The sequence below is a fragment of the Oncorhynchus mykiss genome, chromosome 12, assembly GCF_057628025.1.
Source record: "Oncorhynchus mykiss isolate SJ-2025 chromosome 12, ASM5762802v1, whole genome shotgun sequence".
In the NCBI taxonomy this organism is placed as follows: Eukaryota; Metazoa; Chordata; class Actinopteri; order Salmoniformes; family Salmonidae; genus Oncorhynchus; species Oncorhynchus mykiss.
In genome coordinates this window covers 38,670,702-38,688,189 of record NC_143033.1, presented here as the reverse complement: position 1 = coordinate 38,688,189, position 17,488 = coordinate 38,670,702, and the positions used below count along the sequence as shown (strand labels likewise).

Genomic DNA, 17,488 nt, shown 5'->3' with positions numbered 1-17,488 from the left:
AGTAAATGTGGAGGAGGAGTTAAGTTGGAGTGTTGCCTTGTCAATGTCCAAAAGCATAAGTCGCGTCACAGAAAAGTCTATTAACAGGATCCTTGGGACACCCCAACTCTGACGTCACCCCATAGAGCCCCACAGTGGATGTGTCATAATACCCATAAAACCTAGTGGTCAAATAGGGAAATGGTTCCAATCGTTTTTCCACCCTTCATTTTTCCCATAGGATTTTAGAGACACTTAAAATAAGGGCTGTGTTTTGTTTTAGGTTTACCCTGGAGTGACGTTTTGATAACCATGTAAATCTCTCTCGGACAAGGTGACTTTTATCAATGGATTCGGCTCTATTTACTCTCAGCTGACACCTTTACTGACAGGTATTGTGTCAATTTAAAACTTGCACAAGACAGTTCAAAGAATTGTCAGTTTAAAGAAATGTTGCCAATTTATAAATGACTAAATATAGCTAACATTAGATAGTTAATACAGAGATTCTTACTCTATTCTTTACCTCAATTCGGCAGTCTCGTCCAGATCATCAAGGCATTTGTAGTTTTTGTAGGATGGCCACATAAAAATCATCTCTACTCGGTTGCAACACTCACTACCGAGTTCCAAACTGCCTCAGCAAGCAACGTCAGCACAATAACTTTTTGTCGGGAGCTTCATGATATGGGTTTCCTTGGCCAAGCAGCCGCAAACAAGCCTAAATTCACCTTGCGCAATGCCAAGCGTCGGCTGGAGGGGTGTAAAGCTACGGACATATTCAATCAATCCCTATCCCAGTCTGCTGTGCCCACATACTTCAAGATGGCCACCATTGTTCCTGTTCCCAAGAAAGCTAAGGTAACTGAACTAAATGTCTTTCGCTCCATAGCGCTCACTTCCGTCATCATGAAGTGCTTTGAGAGACTAGTCAAGGGTCATATCACCTCTACCTTACCTGCCACCCTAGATCCACTTCAATTTGCATACCGCCCCAATAGATTCCCAGACGATGCAATCGCCATCACTCTGCACACTGCCCTATCCCATCTGGACAAAAGGAATACCTATGTAAGAATGCTGTTCATTGACTATAGCTCAGCATTCAACACCATAGTACCCTCCAAGCTCATCATTAAGCTTGAGGCCCTGGGTCTGAACCCCGCCCTGTACAACTGGGTCCTGGACTTCCACCCCAGGTGGTGAAGGTAGGAAACATCACCTCCACTCCGCTGATCCTCGACACTGGGGCCCCACAACGGTGCGTGCTCAGCCCCCTCCTGTACTCCTTGTTCACCCATGACTGTGTGGCCAAGCACGCCTCCAACTCAATCATCAAGTTTGCAGATGACACAACAGTAGTAGGCTTGATTACCAACAATGACGAGACAACCTACAGGGAGGAGGTGAGGGCTCTGGGAGTGTGGTGCCTGAAAAACAACCTCTCACTCAACGTCAACAAAACAAAGGAGATGATAATGGACTTCAGAAAACAGCAGAGGAAGCACCCCCCTATCCATATCGACTGGACAGCAGTGGAGAAGGTGGAAAGTTTTAAGTTTCTCTGCATACACATCACGGACAAGCTGAAATGGTCCACCCACACAGGAGGCTGAAGAAAAGTGCAACTCAATCCCAGAACAACAGCAAAATACCTTGTGAAGATGCTGGAGGAAACAGGTACAAAAATATCTATATCCACAGTAAAACAAATCTTATATTGACATAACCTGAAACCATAACGCTCAGCAAGGAAGAAGCCAATGCTCCAAACCGCCATAAAAAGCCAGACTACGGTTTGCAACTCCACATGGGGACAAAGATCATACTTTTTGGAGAAATGTCCTCTGGTCTGATGAAACAAAAATAGAACTGTTTGGCCATAATTACCATCGTTATGTTTGGAGGAAAAATGGGGAAGCTTACAACCCGAAGAACACCATCTCAACCGTGAAGCACGAGGTTGGCAGCATCATGTTATGGAGGTGCTTTGCTGCAGGAGGGTCTGGTGCACTTCACAAAATAGATGGCATCATGAAGACGGAAAATTATGTGTATATATTGAAGCAACATCTCAAGACATCAGTTACATTTTGGTCACAAATGAGTCTTCCAAATGGACAGTGACCCCAAGAATACTTCTAAAGTTGTGGCAAAATAGCTTAAGGACAACAAAGTCAAGGTATTAGAGTGGCAATCACAAAGCCCTGACCTCATTCCTATCGAAAATGTGTGGGTAGAACTGAAAAAGTGTGTGCGAGCAAGGAGGCCTACAAACCTGACTCATTGAGTGTATGTAAACTTCTGACCCACTGGGAATGTGATGAAAGAAATGAAAGCTGAAATAAATCATTCTCTCTACTATTCTTCTGACATTTCACATTCTTAAAATGAAGTGGTGATCCTAACTGACCTAAGACAGGGAATTGTTACTAGGATTAAATTACAGGAATTGGGAAAAACTGAGTGTAAATGTTTTTGGCTAAGGTGTATGTAAACTTCTGACTTCAACTGTACATGTATTTTAATTAAATGCATTTCAAAATAAAGATATTTTGTAGTATTTGATACATTGATCTTTATGGTATTTTGTAATTGTATTTTGTAATTTTTGCCCATCCCTTGGTGTGACTATGGTCTTGGACGGTCGTCTGCACTGCTGAATTCTGCCCTGGCCCTGGGCAAGAACATTTTAGGCCCTCATCTTGGCAGCAGGGAGAATATATATGTTTTTCAATGCACAAAAAATATCACCCCACGACCCACCTGGACCCCTGCTGTGACCCACCGGTGGGTCCGGACCCACAGTGTTGAACCACTGATTAACTTTTTATGGCTGCAGGGGCAGTATTGAGTATCTTGAATGAAAAGTTGCCCATTGTAAATGGCCAGCTCCTCAGTCTCAGTTGCTAATATATGCATATTATTATTAGTATTGGATAGAAAACACTCTAAAGTTTCCAAAATATTGTCTGTGAGTATAACATAACTGATATTGCAGGCGAAACCCTGAGGAAAATCAAAACAGGAAGTGGCTTCTATTTTGAAAACTCCATGTTCCATAGCCTCCCTTTGCTGGATTTAAAGGGATAGGAACCAGATTCCTTTTCCTATCTGTTCCTCAAGGTGTCAAGTCTTCAGACATAGTTTCAGGCTTTTATTTTGAAAAATGAGCCAGAACGATAACATCGCGTCAAGTGGTCACATGAGTTTTGCTCACGCAACAGAGTTTGGACAGCCATTGTTTTCCCCTCTCCTGCTGTGAAAGACATTTGCGGTTGATATATTATCGATTATATATTTTAAAAACAACCTGAGGATTGATTATAAAAAACGTTTCTGTGGACATTATGGAAACTATTTGGAATTTTTGTCTGCGTTGTGGTGACCGCTCTTTCCTGTGGATTTCTGAACATAACGCGACAAACAAACAGAGGTATTTTGGATATAAAAATAATCTTTATGGAACAAAAGGAACATTTGTTGTGTAAATGGGAGTCTCGTGAGTGAAAACATCCAAAGATCATCAAAGGTAAACGATTAATTTGTTTGCTTTTCTGATTTTCGTGACCAAGCTTCCTGATGCTAGGTGTTCATAATGTTTTGTCATGCGATGGATAGACTTACACAAACGCTTGGATTGCTTTCGCTGAAAAGCATAATTTCAAAATCTGGCACGACAGGTGGATTAACAAAAGTCTAAGCTGTGTTTTCCTATATTGCACTTGTGATTTCATGAATATAAATATTTGTAGTAATATTTATTGAATGTAGCGCTATGCTATTCAGCGGTTGTTCATGACACTTATCCCGATATCGGGATTGCAGCCATAGGGTCACAGGAACATTTTAAAGGGTTTATATACTGTAGCTCCTGGTAACCAGACTAGTTAAGCTGTTGTTTGGGTGTGACTTAAATAAAAGGTATAGTTTACCCCAAAATGTATGTTTGCCAAAGACTTCCATTCCATAAAAGTATCCAAAATGTAAATGTAGATCCATTAATATGACAGTGTAAACATGGTGTTGCCCCTCTCAGGAGCAGGAGACGGCACTGGAGGCCAGCGATGACACTTTGGTGCTGAGGGATGTGATCCGTGGGGACAGCGGGGTCTACCAGTGTCGTTCTCTGGACCTGGACACCTACGAGCAGGTCACGGGAGACATGCAGCTCACTATCCACTGTAAGTTAGTTAACACACACTGAAACATGCGCATGCACACGTACACTTGTATTTTCTTATGCTCTGTTTAGACTGGAAGTGGTTGAATTAGTTACTTGACTGAGTTTACGCCATCAATTATTTTTTACCCATGGCCCTTTGATTACCAAGATAGCTCTGCTGTTGTGTTCCAATTGCTCACTGTCACTGCATCACTTCATTACTCATTAAGATAATTTACATTTTCACTGCCGATTAACATGATTTGCAGTGATGTAATTCAAATTGAGAAGGCATTTGAATGGAAAAAGCTTGCATGGACCACACACCAGCATGGTACTTAGCAATGTCTTGTCCTTACATCATGTCTACTCTCTCCAGATCTGGATCCAGCTGTTGTGGTGCCCAAAGACTCTGAGATCTTGTTAAAAGGAGAGAGTCTGACTGCTACCTGCAACGCTCTGTCTTCCCTGGAAACTGCCACTGTCTGGTTCAAGGTACAGAATCCCCCGTAATAAGCACTAACTTAGTGCTTTAAATGCAACACAGTTATTAGACTGACATAACAGATTTATTTATTTATTTATTTACCTTTATTTAACCAGGTAGGCAAGTTCTCATTTACAATTGCGACCTGGCCAAGATAAAGCAAAGCAGTTCGACAGATACAACGACACAGAGTTACACATGGAGTAAAACAAACATACAGTCAATAATACAGTATAAACAAGTCTATATACAATGTGAGCAAATGAGGTGAGAAGGGAGGTAAAGGCAAAAAAGGCCATGGTGGCAAGGTAAATACAATATAGCAAGTAAAACACTGGAATGGTAGATTTGCAATGGAAGAATGTGCAAAGTAGAAATAAAAATAATGGGGTGCAAAGGAGCAAAATAAATAAATATATTAAATACATTTGGGAAAGAGGTAGTTGTTTGGGCTAAATTATAGGTGGGCTATGTACAGGTGCAGTAATCTGTGAGCTGCTCTGACAGTTGGTGCTTAAAGCTAGTGAGGGAGATAAGTGTTTCCAGTTTCAGAGATTTTTGTAGTTTGTTCCAGTCATTGGCAGCAGAGAACTGGAAAGAGAGGCGGCCAAAGAAATAATTGGTTTTGGGGGTGACTTGAGAGATATACCTGCTGGAGCGTGTGCTACAGGTGGGAGATGCTATGGTGACCAGCGAGCTGAGATAAGGGGGGACTTTACCTAGCAGGGTCTTGTAGATGACATGGAGCCAGTGGGTTTGGCGACGAGTATGAAGCGAGGGCCAGCCAACGAGAGCGTACAGGTCGCAATGGTGGGTAGTATATGGGGCTTTGGTGACAAAACGGATTGCACTGTGATAGACTGCATCCAATTTGTAGAGTAGGGTATTGGAGGCTATTTTGTAAATGACATCGCCAAAGTCGAGGATTGGTAGGATGGTCAGTTTTACAAGGGTATGTTTGGCAGCATGAGTGAAGGATGCTTTGTTGCGAAATAGGAAGCCAATTCTAGATTTAACTTTGGATTGGAGATGTTTGATATGGGTCTGGAAGGAGAGTTTACAGTCTAACCAGACACCTAGGTATTTGTAGTTGTCCACGTATTCTAAGTCAGAGCCGTCCAGAGTAGTGATGTTGGACAGGCGGGTAGGTGCAGGTAGCGATCGGTTGAAGAGCATGCATTTAGTTTTACTTGTATTTAAGAGCAATTGGAGGCCACGGAAGGAGAGTTGTATGGCATTGAAGCTTGCCTGGAGGGTTGTTAACACAGTGTCCAAAGAAGGGCCGGAAGTATACAGAATGGTGTCGTCTGCGTAGAGGTGGATCAGAGACTCACCAGCAGCAAGAGCGACCTCATTGATGTATACAGAGAAGAGAGTCGGTCCAAGAATTGAACCCTGTGGCACCCCCATAGAGACTGCCAGAGGTCCGGACAACAGACCCTCCGATTTGACACACTGAACTCTATCAGAGAAGTAGTTGGTGAACCAGGCGAGGCAATCATTTGAGAAACCAAGGCTGTCGAATCTACCGATGAGGTGGATGACCATGTCACTTGCCGAATGTAGCTAATCAGGAATTGTCATTCAGTTATGTGGACTTAGTAATGTTCCCTCTTATATGTCTTATGTTTGTGTGTATAATTTTGTCTTTGTGTAGAATCGGCAGCAGGTTGGAAAAGGCCACATGCTGTTCTTGCAGGATGCCACCTATGACACGGCAGGAGAGTATGTGTGTGAGGTGACTGTTTCTTCTCTGCCTGGACTGCACACCTCTGGCTCGGTCCACATCATCGTCCAGGGTGAGTCACCACGCCACCACAGTACTCTCTGTAACATACAGTCCATTTCTGGGGAACTCCCAGGGGGGTACACATTTTAGCTTTAGCCCAGCACTTTCACTACTTGGTTATTAGTTGTATTAGGTGTGATATGATAGGATAGAACAAAAACACATCCACCCTGGTTGTTCTACCAGAAACAATGGATTGAGAAACAATGGATTGAGTTTTTCAGATAAGATGTTTTCAAAAACGGTCTTTTACTAGAGTCTATAATGTATATGTGTTTGTAACCCGTCTCCCAGGTGCTCCCCAGATGAAGGATGCTGACAGGGAGGTTGAAATGGATGAGGGAACTGGGAAGTGGGTGAACCTGAGCTGTGAGGCACATGCACACCCCCTGCCCACCATCTCCTGGACCGTGACTGGCAGCCAGGTAAAACAGGGCTTGGTAGTACAATGGGCAGTTTACATATGTGGGCATGTTTACATTGCATGAATTTAGATTTTTTTTAATGCTATCTAATTTTCTTGGTTATGTCTGTTTCCGATGCACATTGGTGTGTGTGTGTGCTGTGTGTTAACAGAGCTGGCGCGAGGTGCTGACCAGAGCCACGGAGCACAGCACTATCAGCCTGGTGTCCGTCAAAGTGACCTCTGACATCACAGCCTTCTGCAACGCCACCAACGATATTGGCACAGAGACAAAGTCCTTCAGCATCAGAGCCAGTAAGCCACCCTGCCACATACACTACATAGGAATATGGGCATTAGTGATGCGCGGGTTAACTCATTACCCGCAGTCCCCACAGTTATAAATGTGGGGCGGGCGGGTTTCGGGTCATGAAACATCGTGTGGATGAAGGGCAGGTTGAATAATGAGAAAACAATACATTAAAAATCCATAAATGTATCATTATTGTGCAATTCATATCTATAGGCTACACTGAGGTTTTTCTTTATTTATTTTTATCTAGTGCATAGCCTAAGCCTAATCTTTAGGGCCTAACTGTAGAACAACAAATACATGCCAATTGCCAAGGGCCAGAACAATAGTCTAATGTTTGAGAAAGATTCACGTTTAGGGACAGTCTGTAAAGGTGCTATCTTTATCAGCATCATAAAAGATGATAGTATTTCAATCACATAAGATATGCATCCAAGCTGAACTGAAATCTTATCAAAAACATTTTGGGTCATTTTAACAGCTTTTAAAGACTAACTTTCATTAAAAAAATGGTTTTATTTTAAAGCAGATGTTTTAGGCATAGTTATAGTGAAATACGTAAATTCTGGTCTTCATTTAGACAGTTTGTTGCAAAAGTGATACGCTATACAGTGGGGCAAAAAACTATTTAGTCAGCCACCAATTGTGCAAGTTCTCCCACTTAAAAAGATGAGAGAGGCCTGTAATTTTCATCATAGGTACACTTCAACTATGACAGACAAAATGAGAAAAAAAATCCAGAAAATCACATTGTAGGATTTTTTATGAATTTATTTGCAAATTATGGTGGAAAATAAGTATTTGGTCATCTACAAACAAGCAAGATTTCTGACTCTCACAGACCTGTAACTTCTTCTTTAAGAGGCTCCTCTGTCCTCCACTCGTTACCTGTATTAATGGCACCTGTTTGAACTTGTTATCAGTATAAAATACACCTGTCCACAACCTCAAACAGTCACACTCCAAACTCCACTATGGCCAAGACCAGATAGCTGTCAAAGGACAACAGAAACAAAATTGTAGACCTGCACCAGGCTGGGAAGACTGAATCTGCAATAAGCAGCTTGGTTTGAAGAAATCAACTGTGGGAGCAATTATTAGGAAATGGAAGACATACAAGACCACTGATAATCTCCCTCGATCTGGGGCTCCACGCAAGATCTCACCCCGTGGGGTCAAAATGATCACAAGTACGGTGAGCAAAAATCCCAGAACCACACGGGGGGACCTATTGAATGACCTGCAGAGAGCTGGGACCAAAGTAACGAAGCCTACCATCAGTAACACACTACGCCACCAGGGACTCAAATCCTGCAGTGCCAGACGTGTCCCCCTGCTTAAGCCAGTACATGTCCAAGCCCGTCTGAAGTTTGCTAGAATGAATGGGGCCATGTATCGTGAGATTTTTAGTGAAAACCTCCTTCCATCAGCAAGGGCATTGAAGATGAAACGTGGCTGGGTCTTTCAGCATGACAATGATCCCAAATTCACCGCCCGGTCAACGAAGGAGTGGCTTCGTAAGAAGCATTTCAAGGTCCTGGAGTGGCCTAGCCAGTCTCCAGATCTCAACCCCATAGAAAATCTTTGGAGGGAGTTGAAAGTCTGTGTTGCCCAGCAACAGCCCCAAAACATCACTGCTCTAGAGGAGATCTGTATGGAGGAATGCGTCAAAATACCAGCAACAGTGTGTGAAAACCTTGTGAAGACTTACAGAAAACTTTTGACCTCTGTCATTGCCAACAAAGGGTATATAACAAAGTATTGAGATAAACTTTTGTTATTGACCAAATACTTATTTTCCACCATAATTTGCAAATAAATTCATTAAAAATCCTACAATGTGATTTTCTGGATTTTTTTTTCTCATTTTGTCTGTCATAGTTGAAGTGTACCTATGATGAAAATTACAGGCCTCTCTCATCTTTTTAAGTGGGAGAACTTGCACAATTGGTGGCTGACTAAATACTTTTTTGCCCCACTGTATATACAGAAACCCCTACACCCCTTCAATTTAGTGGATTTGGCTATTTCAGCCACATCCATTTCTGACATGTGTATAAAAATGTGCATACAGCCATGTAATCTCTATAGACAAACATTGGCAGTAGAATGGACTTAATGAAGAGCTCAGTGACTTTCAACTGATGCCACCTTTCCAACGAGTCAGTTCATCAAATTTCTGCCCTGCTAGAGCTGCTTCGGTCAACTGTAAGTGCTGTTATTGTGAAGTGGGAACGTCTAGGAGCAACATCAGCTTAGCCGCAAAGTGGTAGGCCACACAAGCTTACAGAACGGGACTGCTGTAGCGCATAAAAGTTGTCTGTCCTCGGTTGCAACACTCACTACCGAGTTCCAAACTGCCTCTGGAAGCAACTTCAGCACAATAACTGTTGGTCGGGAGCTTGGGTTTCCATGATTTTGGAATGAGATGTTCGACGAGCAGGTATCCACATACTTTTTTGGGCCATGTAGTGTATACAGTTGAAATCTGAAGTTTACATACACCTTAGCCAAATACATTTAAACTCAGTTTTTCACAATTCCTGTCATTTAATCCTAGTAAACATTCCCTCACTTAGGTCAGTTAGGATCACCACTTCATTTTAAGAATGTGAAATGGGAGAATAATAGTAGAGAGAATGATTTATTTCTGCTTTTATTTCTTTCATCACATTCCCAGTGGGTCAGAAGTTTACATACGCTCAATTAGTATTTGGTAGCATTGCCTTTAAATTGTTTAACTTGGGTCAAAAGTTTCGGGTAGCCTTCCACAAGCTTCCCACAATAAGTTGGGTGAATTTTGGCCCATTCCTTCTGACAGAGCTGGTGTAACTGAGTCAGGTTTGTAGGCCTCCTTGCTCGCACACACTTTTTCAGTTCTGCCCACAAATGTTCTATAGGATGGCGGTCAGAGCTTTGTGATGGCCACTCCAATACCTTGACTTTGTTGTCAAGGTATTAAGCCATTTTGCCACAACTTTGGAAGTATGCTTGGGGTCATTGTCCATATGGAGCACATGCTTTTTCAGTTCTGCCCACATATTTTCCATAGGATTGAGGTCAGGGCTTTGTGATGGCCACTCCAATACCTTGACTTTGTTGTCAAGGTATTAAGCCATTTTGCCACAACTTTGGAAGTATGCTTGAGGTCATTGTCCATTTGGAAGACCCATTTGCGACAAAGATTAACTTCCTGACGGACGTCTTGAGATGTTACTTCAATATATATACATAATTTTCCTACCTCATGACGCCATCTATTTTGTGAAGTGCACCAGACCCTCCTGCAGCAAAGCACTCCCACAACATGGTGTTCTTTGGCTTGCAAGCCTCCCCCTTTTTCCTCCAAACATAACAATGGCCAAACAGTTATATTTTTGTTTCATCAGACCAGAGGACATTTCTCCAAAAAGTACAATCTTTGTCCCCATGTGCAGTTGCAAACCGTAGACTGGCTTTTTTATGGCGGTTTTGGAGCAGTGGCTTCTTCCTTTCTGAGCGGCCTTTCAGGTTATGTCGAGATAGTACTTGTTTTACTGTGGATATAGATATTTTTGCACCTGTTTCCTCCAGCATCTTCACAAGGTCCTTTGCTGTTGTTATGGGATTGATTTGCACTTTTCGCACCAAAGTACGTTCATCTCTAGGAGACCAAACACGTCTCCTTCCTGAGCGGTATGACGGCTGTGTGGTCCCATGGTGTTTATACTTGCGTACTATTGTTTGTCCAGATGAACGTGGTACCTTCAAGGATGAACCAGACTTGTGGAGGTATACAATTTTTTTCTGAGGTCTTAACAGATTTCTTTTGATTTTACCATGATGTCAAGCAAAGAGGCACTGAGTTTGAAGGTAGGCCTTGAAATACATCCACAGGTACACCTCCAATTGACTCAAATGATGTCAGTTAGCCTATCAGAAGCTTCGAAAGCCATGACATAATTTTCTGAAATTTTCCATGCTGTTTAAAGGCACAGTCAACTTAGTGTATTTAAACTTCTGACCCACTGGAATTGTGATACAGTGAATTATAAGTGAAATAATCTGTCTGTAAACAATTGTAGGAAAAATTGCTTGTGTCATGCACAACGTAGATGTCCTAACCGACTTGCCAAAACTCTAGTTTTGTTTATATGTTTATATTCATAGCTACATCCATCAGACTTAACAAGAAATAGATGACAATGCTGGTAATGTCAACTTGTTGTATTTTTTCCCAACTGCTATGACTGATTGGTGGCACAGTCTGCTGAGACTGTTGCATCATAGTTCAGAAATTGTGAGTTCTAATCCTTTATTTGAAATATTTATCCCATTCCCACACACTTCTAATTCTGAAAAGTGAAAGCATGCTTGTGAAAGGGGTCACACCGGTCGTAGTTGTAGGTTTTTATACAGTACCCAAGACCAATCTGTAAGTTAATTTGACCATTGAAAAAATAGCTACGGTGTAAAAATGCGGATTGAATTGAATGTAATTTTCAAGGTGATGATTGCACTTTTCTTCCTGACGCCGCAATAAATATGAGTCCACTTTTAAAATATTTGTTTTGCCCCACATGGGGGATTTGAACTTACCGCAAATGGCAGTAACTGGCAGGAACTCAGCACCTTATCACTGTGAGCTAACTGTCCAGATGTGTATTTCCTAGCAGTGAACATCATTTTATTATCAGAGCGTGACAGTGGACCTCTGGTAAGTATGCTTTAGTGAGAAAGTTTTGGGATCAAGGACAACTACGTTTACCCAACCCAAAATGGATATTTATGAGCAATTTCCCACACCCTCAATGAAAAATACATTTTTATTTTAAACAGCTCACTAATGTATATTGTTGATGGGAAGGTCTTACATTTTCGTTGTTGTTTTGCTTGTCCACAGTTCCCATGGTCACTTCAACTGCGCCCTACTCACCCGGTAAGACAGCAATCTCGCTATTATTTTGTTCTTGCTGATCTCTGTTTCTCCTCATCTTTTTTTAAAGGAGAACAGGAGCATATTTTATCACTTTTATTTAGACAGTTGGAAGTAGTACAGAGAAGAAACAGCCCAAATGTGTGGGATGGAATTCCTACCCATGTCACTATGGGTAAGTAACGTGCTTTGGAGGCTTCAGCGCTACCACTGAACCACGCTCCCACACTGTCTGTTCTTCTTCACCTTTAGATCACTCTTATCTAGTTGAGAATAACTTTTAGATTTTTTTTCATTTGCTTTCTCTCAACTTTTGTTTGATTCTCTCTGAATGCACACCAACCCATACAATGAAGGATAAGCCAACGAGGTAACTAAATAATTAATGATTTTCATACGGGCAAAGTGTTCGCTGGAACGAGTGGGAGGATTGGCTCTGCTCATTGCCTGCGGGTACATTTAAAATTCTGTCTGAAAGAGACAAATCTAACAGGAAAAAAAGAGCAAGACAACACTTATAGTGGTCGAGTTCCAAAATATAGTGGTCGAGTGCCAAAATCACTTATATTTACTTATTATTGGGGAAGTTAATGCGCTGTCTCACTGTTTTATTGAGCTGTTGCAATAGAAATTCTCATAAACCCACACCCAGACTATTGTTTCCCTTTTAACGAGGGCTTACTGCATGGTTAAATATAGGAGTTAATTGCTCTGGTAGGTAGTAGCACACTCTAATTTCCTCCTGGGGGGATTGCACTGAAATGTTGATGGCTCTGTCACAGGGGCAGGCCAGGGCTATTTCCCATCTCTCTCTGCCCAGTGTCTGGAGCACTCACTCACAAAGCAAGAAAGCTGAAGCTGGGAAGTTAATGTGTATATTCAAACCCATTTTTACATTAAAAACCACACCAGCCTGTAGGGAACATACAGTAATTTGTACAATGTTCCGAACACAACAAATTAACTACATCTATTGTGCCATTCTGTCAGAGAACCAGGAAATTGACATTTGATTTGTTTCCCAATCTGCTTCTTATGACTTGGCCATAATTCATTACCAATAGCTCCATACTCTACAACTGTTGTACAATCTGGATCCCAGGACTCCCTGGAAAACAGTGGCTGTTACTGAGTGGACTATCCTGGCTAGTGGCTACTATCCTCCACATCTTTTATATGTTTTGTCCTACTACTACATCTATTGTTGGTATTGCAAGAAGAGGATGGGCCACCCATCCCTGGCCACTATGCTTCTGAATTTGCCTTCTCTTCTTCTCTTTGGGGTCATGGCTGGGTTATTTACAGTAACCACTTTCTGACAACTGCAGATGTAGCAAATCTGAAAACGTTATTGTACGAGTAATTTTGGCATTTTTATGTCTTGGGTATATGTTGTCTGTCTAGGGATGTTTTCACTTGTTTTTTTTACACTAAGGGCACTCTCACATCATGGGTCATGGGTCTTTGGTCACGTGTATAGGCAGCACAGGTGACCAGGAAGTGTTTACCCTTATCATGTCTGGATGATTCTCCATGATCATTCTCCATTCTCCCAGTTTATCGGATCGGTGAACAGGTGTAAGCATTAACCTGAGCTTGCCCTCCCCTCTGTCTGTCTGTCTATATAGCTGAGGGCAATGGTGTGATCATTGTGGTTATCATCCTCTGTATCCTTCTGCTGGCCATCCTGGGCAGTGTGCTCTACTTCCTCCACAAGAAGGGAAAGATCCCCTGTGGCCGCTCTGGCAAGCAGGAGATGTGAGTATTGCACTTTAACAACTGGTCTAGGGACAGGTTTTGTGTCTAGTTCTATAAAGTAGGTGCTACACATTTGTGGTGTGTTAGGATAAATTACAATGTAAACCACCCTGAGTACTTGAAAAAGTGTTATGTAAATGTATTCTATATGATCCTCCATAGATTAGTTTTTTTGCCTCTAAGAATGTGATACTGTCCTCACTAGAGAGGACTTTTGAGAGTTTGTGCTCTCCATCCACAGCACCAAGGAGAACCCCAACAAAGATGACATTGTGGTGGAGATGAAGACTAACACCAAGACCGAGGATGCCGGACTTCTGAAGGGCGTCAACGGTGACAAGAATGGCCCCAGCGACCAGGTAACCATGGATACGAAAACTATATGCTAAACAGAAGTAGCCTACTGTCTAATGTATTTCTTGAATCTCGCATGGCTCACCGAATTGACATCTTCTGGTGTTTTTTTCTCCGTGTGTGTTTTTCCCTGGAGTAAAGTACATGGATCTGAGGAAGTGACATATGCAGAGGGCCGAGCTCTGACGTGGCCAGCCGAAGTTCTTCGCCACCCCACCACATCCACCCACAATCCAAGGCTAGACTACTGGAAGCCTTGGAAAAATCAGCTTTCACAATCACTTTATAATTAGGACTCAATCAATCACTTTCCCCTCATTTCTTCTGTGTTCAACCATATTCCCCATATCTGGCCAAAACCACACAGGAATACACACCACAGATTTTAAGGTGTATGATAGAGGTTTGTAGGATGTTTTGATTGCTCCGTTTTACTGTTTCTTCTTTTGTACCGTTTCCCCAAAGCCTTTTTGATTTGATTTGATTTAGCTGTTTTCAAGTGTACGATGACTTTCATTAATTGTGCGTTATAAACTTTATAAAGTGTATATATTATATATATTTCGTTATTTAAGATATTTTGACACATACCTTTCAGACTTCATGGTAGTATCTGTTTATGGTGTCATTTTGCTTTAGCTATTCATCCATGATCCATGTTTAGGCGTTCCAACATTATCTTATGGAGGTGATTTGACCATAAATGTCACTCAAGTCAGGCCAAGGGTTCTCTCTTCATATCTTCACCCTCTTAGGGCTCTATTCAATCTGTAACTCTGAAGTGTTACAGATTCCACAATATAAATGTTAAGATCATTTCCGATTGAACCGACATAAGCAGCGTTTACCGTGAATACAGTCTCCGCTAAAGCAAGAACATTGCCTTTAAATTACAATCATGCTGTAAAGCTGAATTTCCTCGATGTGGATTAAATAGAGCCCTCAGTTTCTTTTCTGATTGCTATGTCTTCTTAAGCACTATCAGTGGAAACTTAAAGGTACTACATGTAACAATTCAACAACGAACCGTCTCTTGTTGTCAAATTGACTGGGGTCAGCAAATCTGTTGTTGTCAAATGGACTGGTCTGTTGTTGAATTGACAATACAAGATTTGCTGGCTTCAGTCAATTTGACAACAAGAGATGGTCTGTCTTTTGATAGCCAATACGGCAGCACCATTTGAATGCAATTTTGTGGAGGCAGAATGTAAAACAAATTGAAATAAATATTGTGAAACTATCATTTCACTATAACTATACATATATTAAGGACATTTTCTGAAATTACAATGGAAAAATATTACATATAGCCCTTTAAGTCCCCACACGGAAACTCCCTGCCACGGGGGGGGGGGGGGGGGGGGGGGCAAGATGGATCTAAATCCTCAGTCTGTGTTGACATGTTCCAGCAGTCACACCACTGAATTACAGGACTCTCCTCTTCTATTCTAATCACCATTTACTTATCTTACATGTACACCCAGATGTAAGAAGTATGTGATCTGTGGCAGTATACATGACCTGTTGTCTCCCAAAGCTAATGCAAAGATGGTTCGTTTTGTGAATGGTCTACTATCAGTGGACCAGTTGCTGTTATGGTTTTTGTTTTTACTTTTCTTTTGGAAACCTACAGTAAATATACTGGTGTTCAAGACCTGATCCGATGAATAATCAGATTGTGTCTACAACTCTACATTCTTCAAAGCTCTGTTGTACACAATTATAACGCAATTATTTTTTATCCATTAATCATTCATGATATCAATATGATATTCATAATATGCTAATCTGTTGACATTGGACCAATTACCCATTGTAATGTTTAGAGAGACATACAAAATGTCACATTTTGTGGGTGTGTATATATGCACTATATTGGCTGACTAAAAGCTTTGACAGCTATACTCCATCATAAGACATAAATTCTGGAGCTGCCTATCTGAAGAGAGAAAGCCTCAAGTAAATCAGGGAACGAGTGAGCTTGTCATGTCAGATAAGCAGTAGTGGCCCAATGCTTTGCCACCGTTAAGTAAATGTCAGATAAGCAGTAGTGGCCCAATGCTTTGCCACTGTTAAGTAAATGTCAGATAAGCAGTAGTGGCCCAATGCTTTGCCACCGTTAAGTAAATGGCGAAACGCCATGCCAACAGCCATTTAAATTTAGTCGGCAAAACTCGCCCATCCGGATGGGTCGTTCTCTTCTGAACTACTGTCGAGCTCTTTTACTGTTTGTAATCGTAGCATAAGAACCTTTGTAGCCATGGCCTTCAACTGTCTTTTTTTAAATGGCCTACTGTTTTATAATCGGCCGTGCCTGTGGAAATTTGTCTCATTTTGAAAATGTAAGATACACTGAATATTTTTTCTTTTTTCTTATTTGCTCTGTGTATTTCTTTGTGTTTGGGTGAGCACCAAGCAGACCTGAAGGTCATTTTGTGTGTGATCCATTTTGGATGCTTATTGTAAGTTGTGTGCAGGGAAGAAGTTGTTGCTCTGATTTGTATCATTTACAGAATGGTGATATGTTAGAGTTCAATTTGTACAAATAGTGTATGTTGTGATCCTAACATTGCCTTCAAAGGTAATATTTTAGTGGTCATTGTAAGTGTTTAGTTGAAATGTAATACATTTTGTTCAGCCTGCTTTCATCCTGCCATTGGACTGCAGATAGTGGACCTTTGGTAGTAGTATGACAACTGTGTGCCTTTTTTGTTCAGTCTGGTTTAGTTGTGTTATAGTGTAGTGTTTTGATGCTTATGGAAGGAAGAGGTCTGGACATGGGTGTTTCATTCATGTCACCCAAAGTCAGATCCCAACACAGGAGAAGGAAAAACTTGTGGCCTAGATGTAAAATAGGGTCACTGTTAGCAAACACCACCAGTGATATGTTATGACTATCTGGAACAGCTACTGGTGGACAATAATGTTTGGACCAGCAGTTTATCATTGTTTTGTAATGTTTTAATTTTGCAAATGTGTGTAAATTAAGTATAGTTCTTGTGATTTGATGCTTGCATTTTTTACAATTCTTTTTTGCAAGAAAATGCCAAATAAAAAAGTTAAATTTGATGTTGCTTTTTCATTGTCATCTTTATACAAAATATTTAAAAGAAAAATTTACAGCAGAGAATTTAAAACATACGAGTGCATTTCAGTGGCTAAGGCATGACTGAAAATACATTTAATTCACAACAGCTAAAATATGACTGGGGGAAAGGAGATAATTCTCCCCGCTAACCACTGTTATGCTGGAGTGAGTAGAACAGTAGCTCCAGATTTCCATAGAGAGCATGCTTGGTGGGAGGAGGTTCAACAAAATAGTCTA

General features: G+C 41.3%; 1 protein-coding gene across 3 annotated transcripts in view; it reads left to right on the top strand.

Annotated features, from left to right (window-relative positions):
• mcama (melanoma cell adhesion molecule a) overlaps positions 1-17,232 on the top strand; it is a 70,045-nt gene extending 52,813 nt beyond the window's left edge. Inside the window, exons 8-16 of one of the 3 annotated variants that reach the window (XR_016485055.1) lie at positions 4,019-4,163; positions 4,524-4,639; positions 6,289-6,430; positions 6,715-6,845; positions 6,997-7,138; positions 12,019-12,226; positions 13,680-13,809; positions 14,051-14,168; positions 14,300-14,626. Coding sequence is in view for 2 of the 3 variants with exons in the window: in XM_021623679.3 (XP_021479354.1) it covers positions 4,019-4,163; positions 4,524-4,639; positions 6,289-6,430; positions 6,715-6,845; positions 6,997-7,138; positions 12,019-12,054; positions 13,680-13,809; positions 14,051-14,168; positions 14,305-14,325 (981 nt within the window). In the remaining variant the exon portion in view is untranslated. Of the gene's footprint in view, positions 1-4,018; positions 4,164-4,523; positions 4,640-6,288; positions 6,431-6,714; positions 6,846-6,996; positions 7,139-12,018; positions 12,227-13,679; positions 13,810-14,050; positions 14,169-14,299 lie in introns of all 3 variants that reach the window. The other 2 variants (XM_021623679.3, XM_021623680.3) reach the window with 2 other exon arrangements.
• Positions 17,233-17,488: the final 256 nt, after the last annotated feature.